The 20,357-nt window shown below is 52.0% G+C and overlaps 1 protein-coding gene across 3 annotated transcripts in view; it reads left to right on the top strand.

Moving 5' to 3' along the window:
* The window catches only part of GPSM1 (G protein signaling modulator 1), a 63,904-nt gene that overhangs the window by 13,082 nt on the left and 30,465 nt on the right, over window positions 1-20,357 (top strand). For 2 of the 3 annotated variants that reach the window (XM_039730732.1, XM_039730731.1), the window contains exons 2-9: window positions 8,003-8,224; window positions 8,653-8,788; window positions 9,129-9,271; window positions 10,356-10,479; window positions 11,268-11,383; window positions 11,860-12,015; window positions 13,616-13,724; window positions 16,131-16,257. In XM_039730732.1, coding sequence (XP_039586666.1) covers window positions 8,003-8,224; window positions 8,653-8,788; window positions 9,129-9,271; window positions 10,356-10,479; window positions 11,268-11,383; window positions 11,860-12,015; window positions 13,616-13,724; window positions 16,131-16,257 — 1,133 coding nt within the window. Of the gene's footprint in view, window positions 1-7,531; window positions 7,552-8,002; window positions 8,225-8,652; window positions 8,789-9,128; window positions 9,272-10,355; window positions 10,480-11,267; window positions 11,384-11,859; window positions 12,016-13,615; window positions 13,725-16,130; window positions 16,258-20,357 lie in introns of those variants that run through there. The other variant, XM_039730733.1, reaches the window with a different exon arrangement.

Genomic DNA, 20,357 nt, shown 5'->3' with positions numbered 1-20,357 from the left:
TCTGTTTGTGTAAATCACAGCATATATTTTAGTGAGAGGTGTGTTGACCCAATTGCCCAAGTAAGTTTGTCATGAAAAGCCTCTCAGCCTCCATGTCCTCTCCTGCTCTCTGGCTTCTGGAGGTGACTGAAGGAAACAGCACTTCACTGCTGGTGAAACCATCCCCAGAGAGCTGTTTAATGGCAGTGTGATGGATTAACCTCATTAAAGGTGCTAGTGTTGTACAAGAAAGCAAAATACTCCTGGAAAACTCAGGAAGCTTCCTTCGTTGTGCTGAGTTCATTCCAGGCCTCCTCTGACAAAACAGAAATGTCTAAACCCTGTCGTGCTGCAGGTGCTGCTTTGCCTGGTGCTCTGCAGGACACATTTCAGGGTCAGGTGCTGCAGGAACAGCCCAAACTGCTGGATTTTGTGTTTCTGGGAAGGAAAGAGCATCCTCAGGCATCAGCATCGTGACTCCACTTGTGTTTGGCAAGCTGGTGCTCCTGGCCTCTACATTTATTTCTGTTTTTCTCACATGGCTGCTGGTGGTTGGGTTTATGCCCTGCTGATGAGCTGTGCAAAGAAATTGTGTTCCAGGCTCATTTCATTCTCACTCTTCTTGAAAGTGAGTTCTCCTGCACAGTTCTCCTTCAGAGAATTTGATCAGTTCATACACTTGGTGGATTCATAATAATTTTTTTTGCCCTTTGGGAGTCAGGACATGTTTTAATGAATTAATTTTTAAATTGATATCTCCTTAATCATCACTTCCTCAGACCCTGCAAAGTATTTGCATCTTATAATTTAAGTGCTTTGAAACTGGCTATCAAGTGAAACTGTTAACCAGGCTGAGATGAAATTCACATTTGCACCTTAATCTCGTCTGAGCATTTTCAAGTGCTGGAAGTTAATTACATCCATGGTAGTCCTTTGATACTTGAGTAATTTTGGAGCACAATGACTTAAATTTCTGCACATGGCTTGTTAGAAATTTCACTCCTCAGCTGACACAGAAAAATTTCCTTGTGCTCTCTCTTCTTCCTGTGGGTCCAGCTGGATTTGTGGGCAGCATTTGGGTCATGGATTCAAGATAATTGCTGCCAGGGTATCATCTGCTGACAGCCCAAACCTCCCAGCTGTGGGTCAGGTTTCTGCAGGTCAGGGATCTCTTCAGCTCCTGGAATTGGGGGCTTTTCTTTGGTTGTTTGGGTGGTGCTGAGCTGGGAGCATCCCTGCCTGATGGAAGGGATGCACCTCATTCGCCTTGGGAGGGAGGGAGGGCCTGGCAGAGGCTCCTGGGTTCCCTTCCCTACAGCTGAATCACAGCAAGGCATAATTTTCCCCCAGAGCCTCAGTTGCCTTTCTGAAAAATAGGGAAATTGCTGCCCTCACACCTCTGCAAAATATTTGGAGTCCTTAGGTTGAAGTTTCTGCACCTAGCGACTCAGAGTCATAAAAAAACCCAGCAAATAACTCTGAAAACAGCAAATAACTCCCATCTGTCCTCTGCTCCCCCATCCCCAGGATCAGAGCCTCAGAGGTTGTGTAAGCAGGGGAATGCTGGGTGACTTTTGCTTTCCAGCAGGCAGTGGGGAGTTTGGATTTGGATTTGTGACAATGACGCAGCTTGTTGGAGCCATTCCCCATTGAAATGGGGTCTCATTCAGCACTGCTAATGAGAGGGTAAAGGCAGCTAAATACAGCTGTCTTCCTCAGTGTCATTTGGGATTTATTAGCAAATATGCAGTGGAATTGAATCCCTTGTAAGTGCTCTGCAGCTAATGGTAGATAGCAATTAGCTGAAATGACTACTGTGGAGCACTGATGCTGCAGCAGAGAGGGGACAGGAAATCTGGAGCCAGCACACAGACCCAGCAGCTTCCAGAACTCCCTGGAGTTTTTCCCTCTGGATTTTCTGTTTCATGCCCTCAGCAAAAGCCTGCGGTGAAAATCGCTGGGTCTGGGTAATCCCCAGAGCTCCAGCTTGAGCAAACACTTCCCCAGCAGCAGGGAGTGTGTGGATATTGTTATTTCCAGCTCAGGGGTCACTGAAAGGACTCACTGCAGTGTTCCTAGCAGTGGAAGTGTGTGCAGTGGGAGCCTCCTCCCCTCCAGATGTGCAGGGCTCTGGCCCAGATGTTTGGAACCAGTTCAGAAGTTGGAGGAGGACCGGGTGCAGCATTCATGGCTTCATCTCTGACCTTTTCCTCTCCAAACTCAACAGGAGGTTTTGTTTCCTTCCCCTCACTGATGGGGTGAGGTGTAGGTCAGGGTGTCCCAGGGGTTCTGCCCTTTGGCTGCAGGGGAACCAGCTCCTGTGTGCTGTTTCCAGCTTCCAAAAGTGCTTTGAATCAGGCTCATTCCGTGGAAATCTTGGTTTGTGTGTCACCCTCCCTGCCAGCCTGTGCTTGAGACAGAAACCTGCTTGTCAGGAGGGGATCAGTGCTGGGGATGTGATGTGGCTGGGGAGTGAGGGGCTGTGCTGGCCCCGTTCCACCAGATCTGGACTTGGGAGAGAGATAATTGCAGGGGTCTGGCCCAGATGTTTGGAACCAGTTCAGAAGTTGGAGGAGGACCGGGTGCAGCATTCATGGCTTCATCTCTGACCTTTTCCTCTCCAAACTCAACAGGAGGTTTTGTTTTCTTCCCCTCACTGATGGGGTGAGGTGTACAGGGGTTCTGCCCTTTGGCTGCAGGGGAACCAGCTCCTGTGTGCTGTTTCCAGCTTCCAAAAGTGCTTTGAATCAGGCTCATTCCATGGAAATCTTGGTTTGTGTGTCACCCTCCCTGCCAGCCTGTGCTTGAGACAGAAACCTGCTTGTCAGGAGGGGATCAGTGCTGGGGATGTGATGTGGCTGGGGAGTGAGGGGCTGTGCTGGCCCCGTTCCACCAGATCTGGACTTGGGAGAGAGATAATTGAGTGTTTTCATTGTTCTCCTGCCAGGTTGCTGCTGGGTGTGTTGCTGATGGAGAGGAGCAGTGAGGGACTCAGTGATGGATGGGTGCAGAGCTGTGGCAAGGAGATGGTATTTGAGGGTAGCAAGCTGAAATCAACTGGGTTTAGGAGCAAGGAATGGGATTTTCTTAAAGATTGGAGCTCATTGGGAGCAAGTGAGAGAGAGAGAGGCAGATGTGGATGTGCTGGACCCTGCCTGGGGCACAGCAAGCAGGGAAAACTGCCCCAAACCCTTGGGAGAATGCCCCAGGCAGAGAGGAGCAGTGCCTGAGGCTAAATGGGTATAAATTAAATTGTGAATAACTCAGGCTGTGCCTCAGGAGGGTCTGGAACAGCTTTCCTCAGTAGGGAAGCAAAGGAAAATATTCAGACTACTCCCCATCAGTGGAGGGGACACATCCCCAAGGGTCTGAGGCCACCTGGAGCTGGTGCTTCAGAGCCATCAGCTCCCTCTCAGGTACAGGAGCCGTGCAGGGCTGGGAGAGGAAATTGCTGAAGGGGAATAATTCCCAGCTTGATTGACTGGCAGCACACCCTTAAAGAAAGTCATTATTGAAATGCATATTTAGTTCGTTAAGGCAGTGAATATGCATTTACACTGAGCACCTGGTAAATCTGATCCTTTTTTGGTTCTGGAGAAATGTTTAATTGCCCGTCACCAGCGCTCTGGAATTAGATTTATTTTTGTACAAAACCTAATCAGATTGCAAGTAAGATGCTAAAATCTGTTGCTTCACTAACTCAAATCAATAGAAATACTAAGGGGGATTTTTTTTTACTACTCTTGGTGGTTTTGATGGTTTTTTTTCTGCCTTACCTTCTGTCTAAAAGCTTGGAGTTTTGAACTACACGAGGTCTGATTGGGAATGAGCTCTGCAATCGCCCCCACTAACATGAATCAAATATCTATAAATACCCTTCCTTTTCCCTTCTCTCCTTTTTTTAAAGGCAGTTTCACCTTGCAGACAGGAAGAGCTTCTCCTGCCCTGTGATATTTGCAGTATTTAAGGCAGCAGACAGGTGACCCCAGGCTCTGCCTGGTGACATGATAATTTCTGTGAGCCCTGATGGAGCTGTTGTCAGCAGTGACAGGTTGCTGTGGGCAAGATGGCCCTGAGCAGGGTGTTGGGAGGTCTGAGTGTGTGGTGTTCCCACTCTGGGGACCTGTCATCACCCAATTACAATATCCTAATTATGGTGTTTGACAGCAGTCGTGGTGATCACTGATAATGGCACTGGTGGCACCTTGTGTGTTCCCTTTATTTCTCGCAGTGTCCTTGGCTTCCCCAGCACTCCTGGGACTGTCTCTGCCTTCTCCAAATTGCTGAAAACGTTTGATATGTGAGAATCTTTCTATTTCACCATTTCCAGAGGCACATTTTTGCTGTGGAGCTCTTTGAACAAGCTTGCAGCAGGCAAAAGGCAATCTGTGCTCCAGCTCCTCATTAGCTGCTGCCTGACAGTGATGGGTGACCCTGGGAATTCTTGTTCAAGGCTGCTCCTCCCGTTTTTCTCAGCTCTTTCTGCCTTCACATCAGTTATCCTTTAAAGAAAGACTTAAGGAGGAGGGAGGGAGGCCCTGCCCATGCTGGGTTGGGCAGAGGTTCCCTCCTGCACAGTGGAAGGAGGAAATGAGTGTGAGCAGAGCCATCCCCTCCTGGGCTGGAGACTGGCAGGTGCCACACTGCTGGGGACCAACTCCTCTGCCAGCATTGTGCCACCCACTCCTTCCCCTGGCAGCTTTCTGAGTGCCTTGGTGGCCAAACACTGCAGTTATGTGTGCCTCAGCCCCACTGCTTCCTCCTGCCAGAGGCTTTGGAGCTGTGGGTGTCTGTTCAGAATTTGCAGACAGCAGGAGAGGTAGGGCAGGGCTTGCACCTTGCTGCCATTGACTGTTTTCCCTTCACTGCCTGGTTCAGGGTTGTCCTTTCTGCTGTGTTTTATGGCTGGTGTGGCTTTGGAAGCTTTTTTAAGTGGAATTTTAGTGTGCTTGAGTTTGTTCCTTGACCTTTAGTTGATTCCTCTGCCCTTGGCATTGTTTTCCTGCGTGCCTGAAATGATTGAACTGCATGCAGAGGTGCTGCAAAAGCAGCTCTGGAGGGCAGGTGGGTTTTACAAGTGGGTTGTGTTTCTGTTAACAATTGCAATCCTTGTTTGTTGTCCAAGGCAGCAAAAGCTTGGCAAAGCAGGATGCAGGGAAAAGCCTCCTGTGCCTTCCCCTTGTTTGCTCAGGTCCCAGTCTGAGCAGTGATGTTAATTAGATAAGTCAGATACTCTGCAGAGCAGCCTGTTCAAGGACAAACAGATTTTAATTAAGGGCTGTGTGCACTGGAAGGTCATGTCACTGCCTTGTGCCTGGACAGTTACTATGGGAACACCAGGAAAGCACCCACAGAGTGTGAGAGTGTCACAAAGTGGGCTTGGGGGCACAAAATTCACTTTGGGATGTGGCAGATATGCTCCCACCCCTGCAATGTCTACCTGGGTTTTGTTCCTATGGGAATGGAAACCTTCAGTTCAAGCTCTTAAAATCACCCTAGAATTCCACACAAGCTGTACAGCAATGCCATGGATTTGGGAAATTGGTCTCCACCCCAGTTTTTTGGACTGTTTACAGCTGGTGAACTCAATTTCTCAAAGACAACCTGGATATTGGAAAGACTTTTGTTTGGGTTGAAATTCAAGCTCAAGGTGGGTTGGCATTCACATTCAAGTTAGTTTGCTTCTGTCTCTGCCACCTTCTAACTGGAATCCAACAGGAACTTCAGTGGTAGTGGCTCATTGCTGCATTTTGGGTCCTCTCAAGATTCATCCCCACCGAGCTGCCTGAAGTTAATCCTGCTGATTTGAGCACAAGCTGTTTCTTGTCTGCCTTCAGTCCCAAAGCTCCTTTTGTCTGGGATGTATCAGCAGAGACTTGTCAATACCTGGAGATGATGGAGGATCTACAAACCATGGATGTACCTTGGGACTGATGAAATTTTGGTGGGATCCCTGGGTAGAAACTCATTCTTACTAATTTTCCTGTGGTCTAGCCAGAGGGAAGTTAGATGTTTTTAATCCTAATATTTTTATTCCTGCTGTCGAACAGAAGCTGAGGCAGGGACAAATGCTGCACTGGCAGCACAAGCAGCTTTCTTGTATAAATAAAATGGCCACTCAAATGTGGGCTTTGCTTTGGAATGAAATGTTTGTGTGGGAGTTTGAGGAGCTGCTTCACAACCCCCTTCTTCCCCTCTTGTCACCTGGTGGCTTTGGGGACAGATGGACAGCGAGCCAGAAGAGGTCACAGGTGTGTTTGGAGGGAGAGTTTCAAACCAGGTCTTGTGCTATTTTTCTTTTGTTTGGCCGGTCCTTGTGGTTGTCCTGCTTTGCAGGATGCCAGGTATTGTGTGTTTGGAACCACAGGAGCAGGGACATCAGCAGGGAGACTGCCAGGGAAATGGGCTTGAATTTCAGGCCCTTCATGAACTGCTCCTGGAGGGGCTGCCTTCGTTGAGACACAGTCTCCAGCTGTGTCAGGGAAGGTATATTAGGAAAAAAAATTTCACTGAAAGAATAATGAAGTACTGGAATGTTCTTCCCAGGGAGGTGGTGGAATCACCATCTCTGGGTGTGTTTAATAAAAGGCTGGACATGGCACTTGGTTCTATTCCACTTGAGGTGTTAGGGCACAGGTTGGACTCTCTGATCTTAGAGGTCTTTTCCAGCCTCATGATTCTGTGATTCTGATTCCTGGCAGCTGAGCAAGCACTGTGCTGTGTGTTTGCAGGAGAGCACATCAGGGTTGGTGTGTCCTGTGTGCACCTCCCTGTGCCCTGGGGTGGAAGGGGAGGCAGAGCTGGTGTGGGGTGGCAGGAGATGGGGCACCACAGGCTGGAGCAGCAGGAGCTGTGTCCTGGAGCTGCTGTGTGCAGGGCAGGGTGTCCTTGCTCTGCAGAGCCCCTGAGGGCTGGGCTGGGGCTCCTGGAAGCATCTCCCAGGGCTTAGCAGGAAACTGCTCCAGGAGTCAGCTGGGCAAGTTGTGCTCTTGGGCTGGGCACCACAAACTCCCTGCAAGTGCTCAGAACAGACTGGAAACCACCTGTGGGCATTTATTATCTTCTGACAGACCCTTGCTGTTCTGCCTCTGGACAAGGGAGCTCTGTGTTTTTCTCAGCAGATGTCCACCTTTGACCTAGATAGTTTTGAATTTTAAAAATAAATTGAGCAGAAAAAGAGCAAAGAGAAGCATCAGGATAGAGAAGCAAGAACATGCTGTGTCCATCCCCCTTGGGAAGGGGCTGGCTTTGCAGCAGGCAGGACATTTCCAGTGAAAGCTTGGGACAGGCATGGTCTAACAGGGACAGCTGTGACTTAGGGGGCGGCTTGGAGCACTCAGAGGGGAATGTTTTCTGTCTCTTGAAGCAGTGTCACTGCTCACAGTGCTCTCTCTGACAGCATGGAGTGTGCCAGTGCCAAAGGTGTCAGAAAATGCACGGGAGGAAAGCTGCCCTGGAGGCCAGTGTGCTGAGTGCCTGTGGAAAACTGACAGCAGGAGAGTTAATGGAAAGCAGACACCGAGCTGGGAGCTGCTCAGCCAAGAAAATCTGCACAGTCCAGGCTTTTCTCTGGTATCCAGGAAAAAACCTGTTACCATTTGGCTTCCCTCTCTGTTACCCCAGGGAAAATGGTCCAGGTATAAACTCCTGGATACGTGGCTTCTGCAGCACCTGGAGGAAAGCAGGTGTTACTGCTGGGGTGATTCCATGCCTTGGAGCCAGGAGCCCTGAGCTCCTTGTGCAGATTCCTGCTGGGAGCCTTTGGCTGCTTGCAGATGTGGTGTGTAATTAGAGAATCACAGAATGGTTTGGGTTGAAAAGGAGCTTAAAGACCCTCTCATCCCAGCCCCTGCCTTGGGCAGGGACATCCCCCACTGGAAGGTGCAATCTGGATGCTCCTGTGTTCTGAGTCCAGGGGGAAGAATTCAAGGTGTGCAATGAAGCAAACCCTGTAAGCACTGCAGAGCAGAGTGGGAGCACTGCAGCCACACTCCTCTGCAAACAATTCCCTTGTTTTTGGCAGGATGGAGGCATCCTGCCTGGAGCTGGCCCTGGAAGGAGAGCGCTTGTGCAAGGCCGGGGACTTCAAAGCTGGGGCAGCCTTCTTTGAAGCAGCAGTGCAGGTGGGGACAGAGGACCTGAAGACTCTCAGTGCCATCTACAGCCAGCTGGGCAATGCCTATTTCTACCTGAAGGAGTATTCCAAGGCCCTGCTGTACCACAAGCACGACCTCACCCTGGCCAGGTGAGTGTGTCAGCACTGCTTCATCCTCATCAGGCACTGCTCTGAGTGAGGGCAGGTTCTGTGGGGCCTGAACCCAGAAATACACATCCTAAAGTGGCCCTGAGGGGGATTGTCCTGTGGAGAACCTGGGGCTCACCAAGGATGGGACAGCTGCCTTCAGAGCAGGGAGGTGGAGAAAGGGATGTGGATGTGGGAGGGTGCCTGGAGCAAGAGCAGGGTCCACTTCTGTCCCCAGTACTGCCTGCAATGACCTGCAGTCATTAGAACAGTTCTGAAACAGCAAATTTGGAACAGGGATCTGCCTTCAGAATTGTGGGAGCCTGTGGGAAGCTCTCCAGGCAGAAGTTTGTGCTAAGCTGCAGCTTAAATCTGCCTCCAGCAGCTGGTGAATAAAAGTCTCTGAGCTCTTTAACGTCTTCATCTTGTAGAACCATTGGGGACCGAATTGGAGAGGCCAAGGCAAGTGGCAACCTTGGGAATACCCTGAAAATCCTGGGGCAGTTTGATGAAGCTGTGGTTTGCTGCCAGAGACACCTGGACATTTCTCGGGAGCAGGGAGACAAGGTAATGGTTCCAGCAGGAAATATTTCCTGGCCTTAAAAATAACCTGTCTGCAAGTCAATAAATGTGATCTGCTGAAGGTGGGCTTTGGGAGGAGCTGCAGGGTGAAGCTCTCCCTGCTGGCTGCCATCACACATCTGCTGCTGTGGGGGTGAAGATGGGGAAGGACAAGGTGGGCTCATGGTTCTGGAAGATGGGGAAGGACAAGGTGGGCTCATGGTTCTGGAAGATGGGGAAGGACAATGTGTTCTCGTGGTTCTGGCCATCTCTGCCCAGCAGTGGGAGGTCCATGCTGGGATGGGAAGTGTGATACCTTGCTGTTTCCTGTTCTTCCTCCCTTTAGGTAGGTGAGGCCAGAGCTCTCTATAATATAGGGAATGTTTACCATGCAAAGGGAAAGCACTTATCCTGGAACACAGCCCAGGACCCGGGCTACCTGCCTCAGGAGGTCAAGGACACACTACAGAAAGCTTCAGAATATTATGAGTAAGTATCCAAGCTTGGCCAGCTCCTTCTCCTGCAGGGAACGGGGCCACTGGCTGAGAATTTGCAGGTTGTAATAGATGAGGAATATTTCCCTGAGATGCCAAACTGTGTTGGCAAATTAATCTCAAGGAAGGTGAGAAAAGGTCTTTTATAAAACCTGATCTGAAGTTCATGCTGGCATTGGCTTTGTAAAACTCTCTGTGGGTTGAATTGTCATCATGCAATGAAGTGCAACAGCCTGCTGCTTGCCAGAGCCGTGCTGGGAAGCTGAACTCGCAGCTCCTGTGGCCCCTGCTGCTCTCTGCTGGCCTCTGTGAGGATGGATCCCTGTGTGTCTCCATCCCTGTCACCCAAGGGAGGAGGCACTTTGAAGTCCTGGTTCTTCTCGAGGATCTGCACTTTGTCTCAGTTGTCACAACCTTCCTTTTCCCAAATCATTTCAAAGATCAGTCATGTGCCACATGGGAAGGTCAGCACCAGAATTTGGAGCTTGTGTTTTTCTCTTTGTGCTTCGGAGTTCTGCTTTTGTGATTCAGTTTTTTAAATAGGCTTTTTAAGTGAAGAGAGTGCTAAGATCTTTTATCCCTCCCATGGTACCTGAGGATGTGATGGTGCCCTTGAGCAGCTCACCACCCTTTTTCCAAGGAGTGGTGCATGTAGCATAGCCAAGGGGTGAATGTGTGCCAGTGGTGTCTGCTCCACCATTCTCTGTGTGAAGGGGGTAAAAACAAGATAAAGAAATGCCAGGAGGCTCCCAGAGCAGAGCCTGGCGTGCCACTGTGGATCTGGCCTCTCTCCCTGCAGCAGGACAGGGAAATCTTCCTGTGGCCCTGGTGCTGCAGTGAGACCATTTCTGATTTAGTGTGGGATGGATCAGACCAGGTGTGTGAGCACAGGTGTGATTCTGCACAGAGCCACCCACTGCTGAGGGGACAGAGCAGCAGGACCTGCACCCCAGCTTGGTCACCAGCCTGTCACCTGTGCTTGGGAGGGAAATGCCTTCTCCAGAGCTGCCTCTCCTCCTTTTCTGTGCAAATCCCCTGCAGGGCTGTGCCTCATGGATGCTCTGCCTGGTTTCTTTCAGGAGGAACCTGTCCCTGGTGAAGGAGCTGGGGGACAGAGCTGCACAGGGCCGGGCTTATGGCAACCTTGGCAACACCCAGTACCTCCTGGGCAACTTCAGTGAGGCCATTGCCTTCCACAAGGAGGTAGGAGACACCTCTGCTCCCTTCCTGAGCCTGGCAGCAGACTTCCTTCTCACCCCAGCCCAGCAGAACAGGGAGATGTTTCCCCCAGCAGTTTTCCTCCTCCTGTGTGAGCCCCAGGCTCTGCCCTGTTGTACCAACTCACACTGAGCAAATCTTACTCCAGTCCCATCAGCACCTCCTGAGCAGCTCGAGGGAAGGGTGCTGTTGGCTTGGAAACCAAAGGAGGTATCCAAGGGCAAATTGCAGCTGGGTCTAGCAAGGAGTTTTTTTCTGCTCTTAATTTGTCTCAGTCTAGATTTTAATAAATGCAAGCCATGAATTTAATTAAGCTGCTGAAAGAGCTGTTGATCAAGAATAAATGCTGCTTGTAGAACATAATAACTTTCTGCAAAGCTTTACAGGGAGGTGAGGTGACAAAGTCCCTGCCCCAATTCAAATGCAATTTAGCTTCTGTTGCAGAGTGTCTATCAGTTCCCTTGCAGTGGAAGGTGAAAATTCACTGCTCCTCTGCTTTTTAAATGCTGGGGGGACAGCACTGGGGTGCAGCATCACTCCCACTTTTCCAAGAGCCCTTCCTGATGCTGAGCTGCAGAGGAGGGAGAGGTTTCCTGCTGCAGCCACCCTGCCAGCGAGGTTCAGCACCTCAGTGGGGTGGGAGCTTTGCAGGCCTGGCAGCTGATCCCCAGGGCAGAGGGGCCAGAGGGTCAGTGCTGGGGGTCAGAGGGGACAAAGGGGGGTCAGTACAAGGGGCCAGAGGGTCAGTGCTGACTGGGCTGTCTCTGCTGCAGCGCCTGGCCATTGCCAAGGAGTTTGGGGACAAGGCTGCCGAGCGCCGAGCCTACAGCAACCTGGGCAATGCCCACATCTTCCTGGGCAGGTTCGACATCTCTGCTGAGTACTACAAGTGAGTGCCAGGGGCTGCTCCTTCCTGGGGATCCTGAGCTGTCACAGCCAGCCCCTCAGCTGCAGGGGCTGTGGCAAGGGGCGTGGGGTGGCAGGGCTGTCACTCTAGGACATGAATTAAAATGACACGCATGCTGGAACTGTCAAGATAAAAGAAGGGGAGTTTAATTTCTGATTCTAACATTTATAGGTTTTCAAAAGTGACAGTGGATTGGAGGGTGAAAGTGCCACCTCCCCAATGACACTGGACAAACTAACAGTCTATCAGGTTTCTCCTCCTCTAGAAAGGAATGCAAACCAATTAATTATTTACATAAAGTGCGTGAGAAAGTTCATTTCAAGAATGCAAACATCAGAAGGCTTAGAAGAACAGGGGGACACAGGGCTGCTGTGGGGTGATGCAGGGTGTTGCTCCAAGGGGTGGCCTCCCTGTGGGCTGGCACTGACCAGGACTCCTGGTTCCCACTGTTCCTGCAGGAAAACACTCCAGCTCTCCAGGCAGCTCAAGGACCAAGCAGTGGAAGCCCAGGCTTGCTACAGTCTGGGGAACACGTGCACACTGCTTCAGGACTATGAGAAAGCCATTGAATACCACCTGAGGCACCTGGTGATAGCACAGGAGCTGGGAGACAGGTAAGGGAGGGCCTCAGGTGAGGGTGCAGAGCCCTGACCCTTCTCTGACTTCTGTTCTTTCTTGCTGGGGTTAAGCACCAGTGATGTGTGTGCTTGAAAGGCATCAGAAATCTCTGGGCAGCCAGTCCTTAGTCCTGTCATGTGTCAAAAACTTGACCTGATTCCCCTTTGTCGTGTCACTCAGACCTGGAGATTGTGCCCTCAGTGCTGTGTCTGTGTGGGCTGAGTGAGATTTCTAACAAGAGGTACTTCAAGAAAATGCATCGTGCTCAGTGCCTTGCCAGTGCTGCTGCTGTGTTATCCCAGGAGGGCCTCTTGAGAGCTCCCAAAAGTTGTATTTTCCTTAAAAGCTGTGTGTTTAGGGCACACAAGATGTGCCACTGTGCCCTGTTGCTCTGGGTTGGTGCTGGAAAGCTCCATGTACAGATGATGTTGCATAGGGAGCGTGCAGATGATGTATCTTGGTCTTGCTCCTCGTTCTTTAGAAGGCTCAGCCTTTCAATTTTTCTTAAATTTTAATTTTTTTGAGAGGTTGATTCCTTTTTCCTGGATATTCTGATCCTGAGCCCTCTTGCAGCTGGAGTGACTTTGCAGCCAGCTCGTTGAGCGTGGTGCTGGATTCCCTCGGAGCCTGGGTGTCCTCCACTAGATGGAGCAGGGACATCAGGATGGGAGAGCTGTGCCACCACCCGGGCAGCTCTGCTCAGGGCAGGCACAATCCCACCCAAGGGTGAATCATGCTGTGGGGGTGCAGGCCTGTGGGCTCCTGCATTTCTGGGAACACACCCTGTGAGCAGAAGGTATTGAACAGGGTGACAAGAAAAACGGTGGAATGCTGATCAACCCGCCCAAACCTCTGAAAAGGGAGTTGCAGTCATGCTGAACCTCCCCCTGCGCCCCCAGGTGCTTTTTTTATCCCTTCTCCCCCCACATCTGCTCGTTTGCAGAGCTGAGCAGGCTCTGGGGAACAGGAGGCTCTGCCTGCTCCTGCAAACAGCTGCTGCAGCTCCAGGGAGCCAGGCTGGGGGTCTGGGCTGCCCAGGGCAGGCTCCCCATTCCCCTGCTCTCCCTGGCTCCTGCCAACCAGCAGCAGTGCCCTGGGGACCTGCTGGAAATCCGTGCCTGTGCCCTGCTGGGTGCAGTTTGGTGCTGTGTGCTCACCCTGGGGATGCAGTGCTGGGCTCAGCTGGAGCTGCTGCCTGCCTGCAGTGTTCTCTCCCTGCTGCTTCAGCTCTGGGTGCTGATGAGCCAGAGCTGGATGTTGCATCCTCTCTGTGCAGCTCTGAGAGGAGCCCTGGTTTTGTGTGAGGTGGAAGCTGGGCAGGAACTTTGGCTTCTCCTCTCAGGCTGGGGCTCACCAGTGAAGCCAAAGCATCCTTGCTGCAGTGCTTGCATTTTGTCCCTGTGGGTGCAGTCCTGCTCCCCAGGCTCTTCATCCCCAGTGTAAGAAGAGTTAAAGGTGTCCAGCACGCTTCATTTTCAGTGTAGAACCTGTGTGGAGGTGGAAGCAGAGCAGGGAGCCTGGCTGTCAGTGCTCTCCAAAAGGCCCTGCTGGGCTTTGCCCAGCATTTCTGTGGTTTGACACTTTCCTGTCCTGCAGGGTGGGAGAAGGAAGAGCCTGCTGGAGCCTGGGAAATGCCTACGTGTCCCTGGGGAGCCACGAGCAGGCTTTGCACTTTGCAAGGAAACACCTTGAAATCTCCCAGGAGGTAAGAGAAGCTGGTGCAAACCAGAGGGAGCCTGTGACCCCTGCTGAGAGCAAGACTGTTTTATGCCAGTAAATTTTATTGGTGCTCTCACTGCCCTGGAAAGCCCTTCTCTCTGTGCTGGTTCAGTGGTGTTAGGAACTGCAGAGCTTGGCTGGAAAACACTCACTTGATGGGAGGCTCCCAGCCTTGCCCTTAATTACAGCAAATGTGAGCTGTACTTTGCTCTTAACCAAAGTTTTGGGTGAGAAAGGACCTGGGGACTCATCCACTGGCTGGCCAAGGTGTTGTGCAGTCTCCAGTGTGTAGATTCCACTTTGCTGAGCACAGGGAGGTCTCAGCTGAGCTGCAGCTGCAGTGTCCTGTGCAGTGGGTGCTGTCCCTGGGTGCACACTGGCACCCCTCTGGGGGCTGTGTGTGCAGCTGCTCTGGTTTCATCTTGGCCTGGCCTAGCTCTCTGCAGCTTTCCTGCTGTTTTCAGGTGGCTCAGAGGTGCAGAAAGCCAGAATTCCACTGTCTGCTCTTTTCAGTGTGTTGAGGAAATCGGCTGTGGCCTCTTTAGTCTTCCCCAGATGAAGAAATTGCCCTCTTGAAGCACTAATTGAAATCACCATCTGTAAGTGTGCTGGGTGTTCTCCTGCCTGTCTGTTAGGTTGGCTAAATCTCTGAGTAGGGCTGACACAGCAGCCTAATTACAGATTTAATTATCAGACACACACAAGAAATACTGTTCTTTGGCCCTGTACATTTTAAGACTTTCCCAGCTCTGCTCAGGCTGGGGCTGAGTCCTCAAAGCCAGACATCAGCTGAGGAGCCCTGGGAGGATCAGCCCTGCTGGTCCTGGGGCCTTTGGGGGTGGAGGGGACACCCAGCAGGGTGGGGGGTCCCATGTTGTCATTCAGGGTGCTGGCTGTGGCTCCAGCTGTGTCAGGAGTGGGTTCCCCATGGCAGGTGGCTGATGGAGTCCCCCCATCATGAATTATGGAGCAGTGGAAAGACTGTCCCTTTGACAAGCACCAGGATTTGGCCAGGAGAAACCTTGTGGAATTCAATCTTTTCAGGCTGTTGTTCATAACTCACTTCCCAACAAAAATCTAATGGTGGCATTTGAATCCAGATGAAGCCAGCTCAGGGTAACCACACTGCTGAAGGTTGATCAGAGGTTACTCACAAAATCCCACTGGAATAAAGAATATGTACCTAAAAACCCTGGAAGCTGCCCCAGCTCTGGGCCACTGCTCTGGAGTCCTTTTGTCATCTCAGAGTGCAGCTCCTGGGAGGCTGGGGGCAGGAATCAGGGCTCTGCTGTGGTGTGTGGCAGGTCCTGCCCAGGGTCATTGTCCTGCCTGTCTGTTCCTGGTTGTTAACAGGGCTTTGGAGATGATCTGAAATGAGTGGAAGTCAGGGAAGCACTTAATAAATGAGCATCAAGGACTGTAAGACCTAACATGGACATAGTAATTTCTCTGGAGATGATGTCAACAGCAAATCTCCTGTAATTGGCAGGGGGATTTATGCCTGGTGATAAGCCCTTTGATCTGCCTCCCTTTACTGGAGCTTGGGGCTTTGTCATAAATAATGTGGGGATTTATGGTTTTGTTCCATGCTGCAGACTGTGGCAGGGGACACAAAAGAGCTGTTGCCAGGCATTTAAGAGGAGCTGGCCTCTCCAGGGGAACAGCCAAGGTCTTCCTCTGGCACACAGATCAGAGGCTGTTTGTGGGTGACCTCTGTGGTGTGCAGCACAGCCCTCCTCTGGTTGGGTTAAACTTTGAGCAGGATCCAGTGCTGTGTCCCACAACTCCTGGTTTGAAGCAGCAGGAGCTGTTGGACAGATCTCTGTCCAAACGTGTAACACCAGCTTCCTTGGCCTCAGGCCAGCCAGAGGTGGGAATTGGGGAAGATGTGGACTTGAAAAAGAATTTTTGGAGCATTGTGTGGGTGGATGACTAGGAACAACTCGAAGTTGTATGGCTGGGAGCCAGGAGAGAAGGGCTTCCAGGGCCCTGGTGCGTGCCCACGTGGCTGGTGGCAGCGTGGTGTCTGGTGCTCAGTAACTATGGAAATACTTGAGGAAGGGGGCTGGGAGCTGCAGGGCTCTCTGCCAAGCCATGTGTGCCTCCAGGACAGCCCAGACAAGCACATTTAGGCTCAGTCCTGTGGCAGTGGGCGAGCTGAGCCCTCTCAGTACTTTGCACTGTGCTCTTTTGAGCTGCAGCACAGAAAGCACAGACCCTCTCCCAAATTATCACTGGGGAATAGCTCTTGAGAGCTGGGTGGTCTCTCACATGTCTCTCTTAGATGTCTCTGTGTTTGATTTTGGGGTGGCGCTGGCAAACCCTTGTCTGGGGGTGTTTTTTGTGGCAGCCCATGCCTTTAACCCGTGCCCTGTTGGTTTTGCTGCTGCAGATTGGGGACAGGAGCGGGGAGCTGACAGCCCAGCTGAACATGGCCCAGCTCAGGGCAGCCCTTGGCTTGGGCCCCGGGGAGGAGGACATGGCTGCAGCTCATCCCTACTCTGGCTACGAGGCACAAGGTGAGTTCCTGGGGTTTTGGTGCCGTTGGGAAGTCTCAGGATTTGGGTGGTGTGGTGAGGGGAGGCGTTTGCAAGTGGGCAGGAAATGGAAATGCTGGAGCAGAATAAGGCTGGGCAGGGAGTGCCTTCAGCACAAAGGGACTGTGATGGGTTTGCTCTGCAAAGGCAGGGAAGGATCCCCCAAAAAGGACACAGAAGGAGTTAATGGAATTAATCTGCATTGGGAATGAAATTCCACGTGCCATGCAGCAAACCAGCTTTTGTGTCTTTTAGAGCTCTGCAGGGCTCTTTTCTCTGATTTGTCTGATACCTGAGGCTTTCAGGAGTGACTGGCAGGGATTTTTGGCTGCTCTTGTTCTGATTAGCACCCAGTAACAATCCCAGGGCAGGGGCTGGAGGCAGTTTGGGCCATCAGCACACACTGGTGACATCTGTAGTGTGCTGAGCTTGGAAAGAAGATGTGGCAACACTTGGTCACAGCAGCCAGAGTGGCTTTGCTGGGCTCTGGGTCACTGCCTGTGCTGCCAGGGAGCAGGGTAGCACAGACAGGACACCACAGTGCTGCCAGCCTGACGTGGGGACTGTCCTGGCACTGCCCAGGGTGGTGCCTGGCACGGGCACTGCCAGCTGGCAGCTCCACGCTGGGGCAGAGTTATGAATTCACACACCCAGCATCCCAGGAGTGTGCACTGATTAAATATGACCTTGTGGCACAGGCACATTGCCCTGTGGGCAGCACTGACGTGGAGGGGATGATGCTGGGGCCCTGGAGGGGAGGAGAGGCTGGCTCTGTGTGCCCTGTGTTGATCACACATTGATAACCTGCTGCCTCAGTGCTGGAGCTTCTCCTGGCAGGTGGAGCTGTGGTGAGGGAGCCAGCGTGTCCTGCTGTGCCCCACTGGAGCTGAGCTGTTGCCTCAAGTGCTGGAGGGCCACAGCAGCTCCCCCAGCTCCCTGTGCCCCTCATCTCAGATGCTGGAGGGCCACAGCAGCTCCCCCAGCTCTCTGTGCCCCTCATCTCCTGTAACTCCTGCACAGCTCATGCCTGGCATCTCCTCAGGGGATTCCTTCTGGCAGGTTGCTCTGTTGTGAAAGAAGGAGAGGAAATGAACCTCAGATGAACCTGGTGCTGTGTCTGGGTCAGAGAAGTGTGGATGTGGCCCATGGGCTGCTCAGTGCCCGCTGGAGATCCAGATGTGCTGTGCTAACATCTGGAGCCAGCAGTGATGGTTCTGCCAGAGCCAGAGCCGGGCAGGTCTGTGTGTGTGGGATCCCTGGAGGGTGGGAAAGGGCTGAGCAGCTGCAGTCAGAGCTCTGGAGGGTGCAGTGACCCCGTTAATCCGTGCTGCTCTCGCTCACATTCCCAAGGCTGGGGCTGTTTGTTGAGAGAAGGACAGAGTGTTCTTGGGAGGAGCACCAGCAAACAACTGGGACTTGCAGTGCGGGGAGAGAAGGATCTTGAGAGCAGATTTCCCCTCTCCACGTCCTGGGAACCGGCTGGGGAGGTAAAAGTCAGCTCTGTGTTGGTGGCTGAGGTCACACCTGGCTGAGCTCTCAGTGCTTTACAGGTGGGGAAGGGCTGGCCCTGTCACTGGGGGATGTGGAGAGGAGCCTGACTCCTTGATTTCTCCTCAGCTTTTATCCTTTCCAGCTCTCTGGAGAGGCCACCAATGTGTCTCTGAGCCCTTGAGGGGAGGGAGATGTATTTTATGACTGCCAGAAATTTTGGTACCCTCCTGTGCACCTATTAAATGATTAGAAGAGCATAATTATTTATATTATTAATAGCAGCAATTTCCAGCCAGAGGAACATCTGTTTCTGTAGTAGGAAGCAGGTGAGAGAGTTGAGATTTGAGCTGGCTTCTGAACCAGCCGTGCCTTTTGATGTTGGCAAATCTCATGGTGAGGAGAGCTTTCCATTTTTTTTTTCCATTCAGATTCTTTTTCCTGCTTCAGGTTACAAAATGGCTGCATATTCCTAAGGATGCTAAAACGCTCTGGTTATGCAAATGTGGTAAAACACATCAGCTTCATCAAGCAGGTACAATAAAACTTCCAGCAAAGGCTGGGCCAGGTTTTCACTGTGGTGTCCTTCACAGGTTCCTTCTTGGTCACTGCCCTTCCCTGGGCTCTGGGGGTGCAAGGAGTGCCTGATGTTTCCCTCTGCTGTTCTGGCTCCCCTTGCTGAGCTCTTGATGATTTTAATTAATATTCTGAGAGTATTTGGATGTCAGAAGACAAAGCTGGAGGCCGGGGAAGTGGGGCAGTGCTGCAGAAGTCTTGTGAAAGCAGCGACCTTGTTGAGAAAGGCAAACACAGAGAGCTTAAAGCAACAAACTGAAGGAAGCTGGAGAGGAGCTGGAACACGAAGTAAACAAACAGGGGCTGGCTTTGCTTCTCCAAACAACCAAAAATGTGGCCCTGAATAAATCTGCTTCTCTTTCACACACTGCAAGCTAAGAGTTGAGTGCTGGTAGGCTTTGCCTTTGGAGAGAAGTGAAGGGCTTTGCTGTGGCTCCACGGGGTTGTTTTTAGGGGTGAAGGCAACCAGGGTGAGAATCAGCTCTGGAGATGTCCTGGGGTGCAGACAGACAGCACTGGTGCCCTTTTCCAGATGAAAAGGGTGCAGATGTGCTCTGTAGGAGCAGAGTTCCCAGTGTGGACTGGGAGCTCTCAGCTGACCCTTCCTGCTCCCTGCCTGGCTGGGGATGCTCTGGGGGATCCTGCCAGCTGGGAGGGGAGCACAGGGATCCCCCAGGAGTCCCCTGTGTACCTCTCCACAGTGAGAAATGGCTCTGGGCTGCTTTTCTTCTGCTCTCATCAGCCTCAGCCCTCCCTGCTGGCAGCAGCAGAGGCAGGAGACAAGAAACCTCCTCTGCTGGCAGCTGGAGGTGGGTGGGGAGGGCTGCAGGTGTTCAGGGGGTGTTGGCACGGGGGTGCTCCCAGAGCTGGCTGCTGGCAGGGTTCCTGTGCTGGTTTTGGAGCACAGACACCCCTGCCCTGCTGTGCTTGTTCTGGGGCAGGGCAGGACTCAGCCCTGAGCCTGACTGGGAGCAAACCCAGCAATGCTGGAGTACAGGGTGGTCTCACAGCTCTGAGGGATTGCTGGGGTGGTGGGCACATCTTTGATTTCTATTCCCCACCCACATGCAATGGGCATCAGCTTTTCTCTAACCAAGCTGGAGTAAGGCTTATTTACAGGAAAATTCTTGTCATTTTGGGTCAAAGAATGAGCCTGGCTTCCCCCTCTGCTGTCTCCTGCTGAGGAGTGGAAGGCACGAGGCTGCCCTGCTTGTCTGGTGTTCCAGAGGCTCCATGCTGGGATTGCTCATCTCTGTGTGAGGCAGCCCTGCTTCACGTTGTGTTCTGCAGTGGGCACAACACCCCACTCCTTCCTGAGCCCTGCTCAGCTCTGTGGGGCTCTCATTGTGGGGCTCTGCATCCTCAGTGCAGTTTTGAGCTCATCTCTTCACAGGAATCTTTGAACCCCTGGATCAATCAGACTGAAATAGAAAAAAAAAATCTGCTTTTATGTTTTCCAGCCCGTTTGTGTTTGTTTGCTCGCTTTAAATATCTTTGAAGTACCTAAAAAGTGTTTAGGGCTGATAAAGCAGGCAGGATTGACCATCCCTGAGATGATGCTGCTCCCCTGCCAGCCTGTGCCTGGGGCTGGGATGCTGCCCAGCCACAGGGATGCTCCTTGCCTGTGGTTTGCTCAATCTTCCTGCAGAAAACTGTCAGCTGAGAGCCGTGGCCGTGTGAGAGCAGCATCCTGCTGACAGTGGGCCAGCCCTGCTCCCTCAGGCTGTGATTTCACTGTCTGGGAAGCATTTGCCTTCCCTGGGGCAGAGTCGGGGTCACATCCCCAGCACGGAGCCTGTCCCTGCAGCCACACTGAGTGAGGGCAGCAACTGAAGGTGCTTCATGTTAAATCTCCTCAGCTCGATTGGATTTTTCCCAGGAGCTGCTGGGCTGCAGCTCAGCCTTTTTTTCCCATTGTGAAAATGAAAGCCCAAGGCTGTGCTGGTTAATTGTACCTGCTGAGCAGGGCTGATGGATGGGGTGCTGCAGAAGCAGAGTGCCTTTTGGCCAAGGGGAAG

This window comes from Passer montanus, unplaced genomic scaffold (genome assembly GCF_014805655.1).
Source record: "Passer montanus isolate IOZ18808 unplaced genomic scaffold, ASM1480565v1 scaffold73, whole genome shotgun sequence".
Lineage (NCBI taxonomy): Eukaryota > Metazoa > Chordata > Aves > Passeriformes > Passeridae > Passer > Passer montanus.
The sequence above is the reverse complement of the archived record's forward strand: the minus strand, read 5'-3'. Positions and strand labels throughout refer to the sequence as shown.